An 11151-nucleotide genomic window follows, 5' to 3' on the forward strand; every position below is an offset into this window, starting at 1 on the left:
GTTTGCACTCTTCCTGGATGATACCCTTGATATCCTCCCACAACTCAAATGCTTATAGTGTGTCTTAAAAAATGCTTATAATGTGTCTAAGCTACATACTCTACCCCTCTTTATCATCTTCCTACTCCTGATACCTACATATTCTTAGCAATTCTGTCTTCAAGTATTCCATACACTCATTCACATACTGCTTTAACAAATATTTTTGTACACCATAAATAAGGGTTCAATAGTGGCATAGTCTATAGGAAAGTTGGACAGCTAATCCAAAGGCCATGTCTCTCATAGTTTGATTTCACCAGCAGCTCCAAGGGGAAAAGATTGTCTCCTCACATATAGTTTCCAGCCACGGACACCCACTGGAGGGTCATTTATGAGAGAGTTGAGACTATAAGTAAGTCGTTTTCCTGTGGCTGATGCCAAGTTACATGTCCCTTTCAGTCCTGCAGTTGTTGGAGGATTTTCCAGTGTTAAACTAGGGAAATAAATAATGAATTACGTACCAGAATCTGCTTGTCGAGATCCTCTGGAAAATGAAATGTGTTTTGTTGTTGTTGTTGTTGTTGTTGTTGTTGTTGTTGTTTTTCTCAGGATAGAGGGTACATTGTCTCCTACTAACACAAATTATGCCGTTGAGTTTACTGTATTTGAGAAAACGACAGCAGTCAGCCTATCCAGAGTGCAATGGATGAGCCTAGCCCTGGGAAAACCATCTTTTTGATCATGGTATTTCCTCTGCCAGGTCATCTGTTGTAAGCAGAATCTCATGCATGAGGTCTCTGTGGCTACAAACATGTGATGTGCCCATGAGTAGATAAAGTGTTAAGTAAATGGCTAACAAAGGGATGGATATATAAGTAAATTCTAACTAGTACTGGGGATTTGTGACCACTCTATGGATGGCAACAAAGCCAGGATTGGAACCCACATGTATGTCTTTAAAACCAAGTTGATGCTCTAAACAACTTTTCTATACTGCATTTTAAAATATACACTGTATTCTGTGGTGCTTTTGTTTTCTCATACTTGTATTTGAGAAGGAAGACTTTATTCTCCCACTCTCCTCCATCTAAAAGATTTTCTACGAACAAAAATAAAAATGAAGTTGTATGAGGCTTGATCTGGAAAAGAACACATGTTCTTTTTCACCTACAGAAAAGTGAAGTGATGGTTGGCTGGTTTGGGAGGGGGGTTTTGGGTTTGGTTAGTTTAAATTTATGTCTTTTTCTTTGTTTTTCTTTTTTTATGTTTTTCCTTTTTTTATTAACAATTTAAGCTAATCTTTTGAAAGTGAACAATTCAGTGACATTTACTAGCAGCCACCACCTTGATCTACTGCAAAAATGTTTCCGACACCCCAGAAAAATGCTGTACTCATTAAGCATTTTTTGACATCTCTTCTTTCTCCCACCCTCTGGCAACCACTAATTGGCCTTCTGTCTCTGGATTTACTTATTTGAAATGATCTGATACAGTAAGTGACCCTTTGTGTCTTAGGATAATTTTCACTTCAGATCATTTTTTCAAGGTTCATATGTTGTAGCATGTATCATTTCTTTTTATAGATGTATAATAGTCCAATGTATGTATACATCTTTGGATTTTTTTAATTGGGGTATAAATTATATACAATAAACTGCATCCATTTAAAGTATGCCATTTGTTGAGTTTAGGCATATGTATGCATACACTTGTGAGAGAGTCCTGGTGGCCTAGTGGTAAGGAGTTGGGCTGCCAACCCAAAAGCACCAGCTGCTCCACAAGGGGGAAGTTGTGCAATTTCCTATGGGATTTCCTGCCTCTGAAAAACTTGCTAGAAGGTCAGCTAGAAGTCCTATTCCAACCCCATGATCCATAACATCTATTTATGAACAAACTGAACATTGCTGACACTCCCCCAACAGTTCCTTCTACTCTGTGCACTTCACCTCTTCGTTTACCCCAAACCCCAAGCAACTATGATCTGTTTTCCAGAATGTGTCATATTTACATAAATTATTCACGTCATCAAGGGAGGCCAGTCCTTGGAAAAAGACATCATATTGGGAAAGGAAGAGGATTAGCAAAAAATACAAGGTAGAGATTGTGAGAATAGCACAGGATAAGACAAGATTTAGAACTGTTATTCACAGAGTTACTAGGAGTTGTATTTGACTTGTTGGCGCCTAACAATATATTCTGTGAGACTAACTTCAAAGGTTCCCCCTCCGTACTTGAATGACATTTTCATTCCTTTGCAAGGAAATTTTAAATTGTTTTTAATGTTACTTAAAACCTTTTACAATCAATATAACCTCTGAGAAGAATGTAGGTTTTAAGAGACTGTAGACTATGCAGTATGACCAGCTTAACTATGTAATATTTTCTATAATATGTAAGATCAAGTTTGTACTAAGGTTTTATAGAGCCTTAGTTCTTTATTTACAAAATCCCTTGTAATTCATCAACACAAGTTAAACTTTGTTAAATCCATTTTAAAGTGTTTTATTGCTTTAGGTGATAGAAATGTAATGGAATTCCCGAAAGTAGCATGGCATTTAAACATATTAGTGTATGATAGTTGGTTAGGGGGAGGGGGGTTCCCCCAGTTGTAATTGTTGTTAATATTTAAGTAGAAAAAAATGAGCACTGACTTGTTTTCTCCTCATACTCTGAGGTCCAACAGCCAGTCACAGAGGAAATGAGCTGCGACTGTCCTTCGGGCAGCTGTGCTGGCCCTCCTTCCTACAACAGCCTGGGGTGCACAAGGCTGCCTCCCACAGCCTCAGTGCAATTTGTATCTTACTGTGTGTATGACATATTCCATTTTTTAAGGAAAGAACCCTTAGTCATTAACACTTGGGTTCATCTCCACTCACATCAGTTCCTATCCCACAATGGGAGAGTGAGAGGGTCTTGCAGAACAACTAAGAGCAACTTTGTGGGGGTGGAGGACTACAAATACCCATTTGCATTGCTGCTCTCTAAAGTGAGAGTCAAGACAGAAGTAATAAGTCAGGAAGGAGAAAAGGGCACAGTACGATGTTGAGAGTCTCTGAGAAACAAGAAATTATCTTAGATCAGTGTGCTAAACTTAAAAAATAGCAGTTCAAACACTATTGAATTTCAAACTTCATCCAAGACAGCTCAGGTACAGCAGTAACAATCTAGATCTTTCTAGGAAGTGATGGCATTCTTCCTGATAGCCCTGTGTTAGGCCAGAGAAGTATCTGCCTCTGTTGGAATTGCTGCTGCTACTCCATCTGCAATTTCTCTGTCTCAAAGACAACAGGAAGAACTAGAACCATAAAGGAAGTGGTCCCTATCTATAAGGCTGCCCTGGAAAATCTACATTTCTTTTTAAGCCACAAATAGGGAGAGATCAAAAATGGCTCTGGCCATGGATCAGACTCTCTCTGGAAACATCTTCAGCAGCACCCATAGTCTCTCCAACAGGGTCTCATCTAGCTCCTCCTCATCCTCTGTCAGCTCTTCTTCAGCCTTCTCAGCTTCCTCTTTCAGGAGCTATTCGTCAGGTGACACTGGTGGCACTCAGCCATCAGCAGAAGCAGAGCAGCCATGTCTGGATAATTTTAAGGTAATATGGTTTATTAGTTTATTAATTGAAAAAAACCCTCAAATTACAGCTGTTTTCTGTTTATTCAGAATCTTAAAACTAGATTAATACATCTCAGAAATGTGCAAAACTGTTTACCTAAAATTGGACAAAATTTTCTATCTATACATAGAGTGTGCAAAAGGTCATTACAAAGACAGAGGAAGAAGAAGAAAAGACCAAAATGAATGTCATAAGAAACTCTAAATACTGCACTAGAGTTCTGAGAGGCCAAAGCAAAGAGGAAAAATGAAGTTTAGGAGTTGAATAGAAGATTCCAAAGGGCAACTTGGGAAGACAAAGCAAAGTATTATAATGAAATGTGCAAGGACCTGGATTCGGAAAATGAAAAGGGCTGAAGGAACTGGAGAACAAATTCAAGTCACAAATTGCAATATTTAAGGATACTGTAGGCAGAATATTGAATGATCCATGGAGCATTCAAATAAGATGGAAAAAGTATACAAAATCATTGTACCAAAAATAATTGGCTGACACAGAAGAATTTCAAAAAATAACATGATCAAGAGGCAATGGTGATGAAGAATGAAGTATAAACTGCCCTGAAGGACATGAGGGGGGGAAAAGACCATAGAAATTTATGAAATACCAGCTGACATATTTCTGCAAACACATCCTGCCTTGGTTGTGCTCACCAATTTGTGCCAAGAAATCTGGAGGACAACTACCTGGCCACCTGACTGGAAGAGATCCATATTTATTCCCATTCCAAAAAAAGGTGATCCAACAAAGTATGGAAATTATCTAACAATATCACTGATAATCACACACAAGCAAAATCCTGCTGAAGATTATTCCAAAACTACTGGAACCAGTACATTGACAGAGAACTACCAGAAACACAAGTGGGGTTTAGAAGAGGTTGTGAAACTAGAGACATGAGGAGGTATGTGGCATCAGAATTGGAGGAAGACTCATCAACAACCTACATTATACAGATGACATAACCTTACTTGCTAAAACTGAGGAAGACCTGAAGCATTTGCTACACAGGTCAAGGACTGTAGTCTTCAATATGAAGCTCAACATCAAGCAGAAAAAGATTCTCACCACTGGGCCCACTGGCAGCTCCATGATGGATGAAGATATTAAGGTTGTTAACAATTACAGCTTGCTTGGCTATACAATCAACACTCTTGGCACCAGCGGTCAGGAAGTCAAAAGATGAATTGCATTGGGAAAATCAGCTGTCAGGGACCTCTCCAGAGTACTGAGAAGCAATGATACTAGTCTAGAGACAGGTGTGCCTGATCCAGGCCATGGTCTTCACAATTACTTGTAATGCATCAGAGAGCTGGACAATGATTAAGGATGACAACTAGAATCAATGTCTTTGAGTTGTAGTGCTGAAGAAGAGTTTTGATCATAACATGGGCCACCAAGAAAACAAGTAAGTCTGGAGTGAAACCAAGTTTGTCCTTGGAGGCTTGGATTTTTAAACTCTGTCTCACATACTTTGGGCTTGTGGCCAGGAGGGACTGGTCCTTGGAGAAGGACTTCATGCTTGAATGGATGGAGAGACAGTGCAGAAGAGGTAGACCCTGGATGAGGTGGATTGATACAGTAAGTGGGGCAATGGAGAGATAGATGTGTTGGAGTCATTGAGACTGGCTCAGGACAGAGCAGGCCTCAGCTGTTGTACACAGGGATGCTATGAGTCATATGTGACTCAATGGCACATTAGATAGACAGACAGATAGGTAGAATTAGATGTCACTGTCAGCTACAACTTTCTAAATTAAAATTATTATTAGGTGCAATTGAGTCAAGTACAACTCATAGCAGGCCTGTTGTACATAGGGTCGCTATGAGTTGTAGGTGACTCAATGGCACATAACAACAACAACAACTTATAGCAATCTTATGAATAATGATCTGAATTCTGCCCTGCCCTGTCCTATTCCATTCTCATCATCTCTGGAATGCTTGAGCCCATTGCTGCAGTCACTGTCTAGCCATTTTGTTGAGGGTCTACCGCTCTTTCACTGACCTTCCACTTTCTTAAGCATGATATCCCCTTCGAAGGAATAGCTTCTCTTCGCAACATGCCCAAAGTGTAAGAGATGAAACTTTGTCCTTTTTTGTTCCCAGGGAGCATTCTGGCTGCACTTTCTCCAAGATGTACTTGTTCTTTTGGCAGTCAGGGGATTTTCCATACTCTTCAACTCCACAGCTCAAAGGCATCAATTCTCTTGTGCTTATTTCTTTGTCCAGCTCTCAAATGTGTAGCAAGTGATTGAAAAGACCATGGACTGAATCTGGTGGACTTTAATGGCTCTTCAGTATTTTGAAAAGATCCCTGACAGCAGAGTTAGCCAATATGATGTTTCCAGATTTCCTGACTGGTGGTACCAAGGGTGCTGATTATTGATCCTAGCAAGATAAAAGCATTTACAATCCTTTATCCATCTGTCATGATGTTGCCTATTGGCCCAGTTTGTCTTCTTAATGTTGAGATGTAGTCCATATCAAAGGCAATATATATTTCTTGAGCTTCTGTAGCAGGTGTTTCATGTCCTCACTTTCAGCAAGGAAGGTAATGTCATCTGCATACACAAATTGTTGATGAGTCTTCCTATAATCCTGGTGCCATATTTCTTTCCATGTTAGGGAATAGTGATCTAGTGATAAGAAGCTGCTCTGCAATCCTAAAGGAATATAGTCTTAATCCACCAGCTATTTTATGGAAGAAGGTTGGGCAGTGTCCTGTGTAATTTACTGCCTCTGAAAATCCTCTATTTGTCAGCTATGAACGTCTGACTTGACAGCACATAACAATATCACTTTATATTTTAGGTGTGTATATGCTTGCTTATCTTTTGCTCTTTTCAGTAGAGTGCTTGTCTGTCAGTCTGATTCCCCTGTACTAATGTAAATTGTGACTTGTTGTGTTGCTGGAAGCTGTGCCACCAGTATTTCATATACCAGAAGGGTCACCATGGTGGGCAGGTTACAATGAAGCTCCCCAATTAAGACAGGGAAGGAGGATTAGCCATCCACTTCCGAAATAACAGGCATTGTGAACAACAGAGGAATGAGATGGATATAATATTAGGAAGTCGCTGGAGAAATAGCTGCAAACAACCATTAATAATTGGAATGTAGGAAAACTGGAAGTTGTAATAAATGGAAAGCATAAAGATTGACGTTCTAAGCATTGGTAAACTGAGAAGGACTACCATGGGCCACTTTGAATCAGACAATAATATGCCCTACTATGTTGGAATGGTAAGTTGATGAAGAATGGTGTTGCATTCACGGTTAAAAAGACAACTTCAAGATCTAGGTCTGCCTTCAAGAGAGTAAAGTTAGATTGCTCCATGAAGGTAAAGTTGTTTTGTTTTTTTTTTTAATCTGTCTCACATATTTGGGCATGTTGCCAGGAGGGACCAGTCCTTGGAAAAGGACATCACTGGAATGTTAGAGGGTCAGCACAGGAGAACAAGACCCTGGACTAGATGGATTGACAAAATAACTATGGCAATGGGGGCAGGTGTGTCAGAGACAGATTGGCTCAAGATAAGGCAAGTTTTAGAGCTATTCCACTAACAAAAACATCCTAGAGTACAATGTTGTGAGTGGTACGATACTATCCATATGTATGCAAGGAAGCCCTGTTAATGCAACTATTGTTCAAATACATGAATCAGCAGCTAAAACCAAAGAAGAGGAAAGTAAAGATTCCCATGGTCTTTCGTAGTCCACAGTTAGCCAAACATGCAATCAAGATACATTTGTAATTATTGGTGACTGGAGCATCCTCAGAAGCCATGAATCTGTTACAGTTGATTAACCAGGTGCTTTGGGGTCGTGGGGGGCGGGGGGGCGGGAACTGTTGTCTAGCTTGACCACGTGGGACTTCTTAAGCTCAAGCAACAGGGAGGACCTGGGTACCTTGAGGGAGGTGAGAAGACACTTCCATAAGGAAACAACAGGCTTCCTCCTCTGATATTAAGGTACTTTGGAGGGAAAAAGACTGCTGTCATACCCGAGGCCCACAGGAGGAGCACAAGAAGGGAGCACAAATATATAGGTGCTTCACAAACATTGCCACAGCCTAATAATCTACTAAGAAAAGATTCCTGTGTAATTATTGGTGACTGGAAAGCAAAAGGCTGAAATGATGAGGAAGGAAGGATAACAGGAAAGCATGATCTTTGTAGCAGAAAGGAGGCTGGAGATGGAATGACTTTGTACATTCAGCCATTTTTAAAAAACACAAAAGGTGACTTTACACATACATGGCCTTCACCTGATGGACTGCATAGGAATCAGATAAAGAATCATTAGAAAAGTTCTATATCAGCAGTCAAAAATCAGGCCATGTGCTGACTGTGGAACTGGTCATTACTCATGTACAAATTAAAATTGAAGCTAAAGAAAATTAAAACAAGTTACAAGAACCAAAATAGGACCTTGAGTCTGTCTTACCTGCCTGAATTTAAAAATCATCTCAAGAAGAGAGTTGAGGCACTGAACACCAATAATCAATGATCAGAGCTATGAGCTGTGGAATGACATCAAGGCAATCTACAAAGAGAGCCATAGATCATTATAAAGACAGAAAGAACCAACATGGATGTCTTAAGACACTATTAAAATTGCATTAGAGCATCAGAAAACCAAAAAAATACAGGGAAGCTAGACAGAAGATTTAAAAGGACAGCTCAAAGAGACAAAATATTACAATGAAATGTGCAAAGAGCTGGAGTCAGAGAACAGAAGAATTCGCTTGGTAACTCTCAAACTGAAAGAACTGAAAAACAGTCTATCCTTGAGTTGCGATATTGAGATATGCTGTGGGCAAGATCTTGAATGATCCAAGAAGTATCAAAATAAGGTGGAAAGAATACATAGAGTCACTGGACCAGAAAGAACTGGTCAACCATGAAAAATTCTAAGAAGTGCCATATGAACAAGAGCCAGTGGTAATAACAAGAGATTCAAGCTGCGTTGAAGGCATTGGCAGAAAATAAGGCTCTAGCAATTGACATAATACCAAATGGTATGTTTCAACTAACAGCTTCAACCCTCGATGTGCTCACCAGTCTATGTCAGGAAATTGGAGAAAAACTGCCTAGGTCAACCATGAAAAATTCCAAGAAGTGCCATATGAACAAGAGCCAGTGGTAATAACAAGAGATTCAAGCTGCGTTGAAGGCATTGGCAGAAAATAAGGCTCTAGCAATTGACATAATACCAAATGGTATGTTTCAACTCACAGCTTCAACCCTCGATGTGCTCACCAGTCTATGTCAGGAAATTGGAGAAAAACTGCCTAGCCAACTGATTGGAAGAAATCCATATTTGTTTCCATCCCTAAGAAAGGTGATCCAACAGAATGTGGAAATTATCAAATAATGTCACTAATATCACAGGCAAGCAAAATATTGCTGAAGATCATCCAAAAATGACTAAAACTGTAAGTTAACAGAAAACTACCAGAAGTTCAAGTGGAATTTAGAAAAGGCAATGGCATTAGGGAATATTATTGCTGATGATGTCAGATGGATCCTGATTGAAAGCAGAGAATACCAGAAGAATGCCTATTTGTGTTTTATTGATTATGCAAAGGCATTGGGACTGTGGATCAAAAACAAACTATAGGTAACACTGAGAATAATGGGAATCCCAGAACACGTAATTGTGCTCCTATGAAATCTTTAACTAGACCAAAGGAGCTGTTGTCCAAATGAAGTAAGAAAACACTTCATGGTTTAAAACCAGGAAGGATGTGTACCAGGGATACATCCTTTCTCCATACCAATTTAATCTGTATGCTGAGCAAATAATGAAATTGGACTCTATGAAGAGGAGTGTGACATGTATAACACGGGTCTTCGAATAATTAAAAACCATTTTCTGCGACTTTTTTTTTCCAGAAAATTGAATGATTATTTAACTTCTCTGAGTTTAATGGTGCTTTTAAGTGTCAAAATAGTGATAAGCATTTTTTTAATCCTGTAATTTATGGTTGGTAACACGTGATAGATGCGAAATGACAACAGGGTAATTGCTCTGAAAGATCCAGAAAATTATTTGAGTAAGTTCTAACTATCTTCTACAAAGGAAAAAGTCATTTACAAAATCCAATTATCTTTCAGACGTAATTCATTTGTGGATACCTCTTCTTCAGTTACTATAAGAATGGTTATATTAATCATTGGTTGACCTACTTACTAAATGAATATTAGAAACTGAAACACCTGAAAATGGGTTTATGGTTGAAGAACAATGGAGATACTTCCTTATTACACTCTCTGGAACTTTTTGGCTTCTTAATTACCTAAAAGAATCCTTAGCTAAATAGACATGCAGAAATTGGTGCTCTTGTTCCTTTTCTTGAACCTTTTCGAATATGTTATTTCTCTGAGAATTGGAAAAATGTCTTTATTCACTAAGCTGCATATGAAATGGGATTTATATGCACGTAAGACATCTATTTTTATACATTAGAGACATTAATAAATTGCTGGACAGAATCCTTTAATCTTAGTAAAAGTGATCTCCCTGTTGTTGTTGTTAGTTTTAAGTATAGGAGGCTTTGAGGGAACTCTAGACTGAACATGTTTTTCTTCTATTTTTTTTTCCTTCTTAAGAGAAAAATCTTGGAATCTTTGCACTCAAGACAATATATACACACTGTCTTAATAATATACACCTTCTATGCATTCGTTTGCTTGGCTATTGCCCAAAATAATAGCAATAATAGCCTTAAAAAGTTAGTCATTTATTCTCATCTTAGAAAAATCAAAGAGAAAAAAACAATGGCAGCACCTGCTTCTCCTTTTTTAGGTGTCATCCAGAAGGTGCACATCACTTACAATTACATCTGTTGAACAGATTTTAGTCACACGGCACCTTCAGCTGCAAGGAGGAGCAGTAGTAAATACCTTTAAAATGGGCAGCAGCCATGTGTCAAAAAATTGGAAGTTAGGAATGGAAGAACAAAGAATATGTAATTGTTGTTAGATGTTGTCAAGTCATACAACTCATAGGGGCCCTGTGAACAATAGATCGCAACTCTGTCCTGTGCCATCCTCATCAGCTGTGAAATCCTTGAACCCATTGTTGCAGACACCACGTCAATCTATCTTATTGAAGGTCTTCCTCTTTTTTCCCCCCAAACTTTCACCTTTCCAAGCATGATAGGGCCCTGAATATATAAAGCAAACCAAAGAACCTAGGCCACATTCATGCTTACATATCTTCTAGAAGCAGTGAAACTCACTTAAACTTTGTTTATTCATTTAAGTAGATAAAGAAGAGCTTTTCTGAAGGACTCCTGACCAGGGCCTGCCTACCGATCACAACTGCCTACATTTGAGGACATGAAAAAAGGTGAATGATAATTTTTTTTAGATGATTTCTACCAACTTTTACAGTCAGAGATAGATCGAACATGCAATCAAGATGCATTGATAATAATGGGTGACTGGAATGCAAAAGTTGGGAAGAGAGAAGAAGAATCAGTAGTTGGAAAACATGGGCTTGGTGACAGGAATGAAGCTGGAGATAGAATGATTGAATTTTGT

The 11151-nt window shown here is 38.8% G+C and overlaps 1 protein-coding gene across 1 annotated transcript in view; it reads right to left on the reverse strand.

The window, feature by feature from the left end:
- Nucleotides 1-3192: 3192 nt before the first annotated feature.
- Nucleotides 3193-11151, reverse strand: part of LOC102858135 (core histone macro-H2A.1-like) — a 17244-nt gene continuing 9285 nt past the window's right edge. The window contains exon 2 of the mRNA XM_006881245.1: nt 3193-3253. Coding sequence (XP_006881307.1) covers nt 3193-3253 — 61 coding nt within the window. The remainder of the gene's footprint in view (nt 3254-11151) is intronic.

The sequence above is a fragment of the Elephantulus edwardii genome, unplaced genomic scaffold (genome assembly GCF_000299155.1).
Source record: "Elephantulus edwardii isolate Elephantulus edwardi_28Jun2011 unplaced genomic scaffold, EleEdw1.0 scaffold00013, whole genome shotgun sequence".
Taxonomy (NCBI): Eukaryota; Metazoa; Chordata; class Mammalia; order Macroscelidea; family Macroscelididae; genus Elephantulus; species Elephantulus edwardii.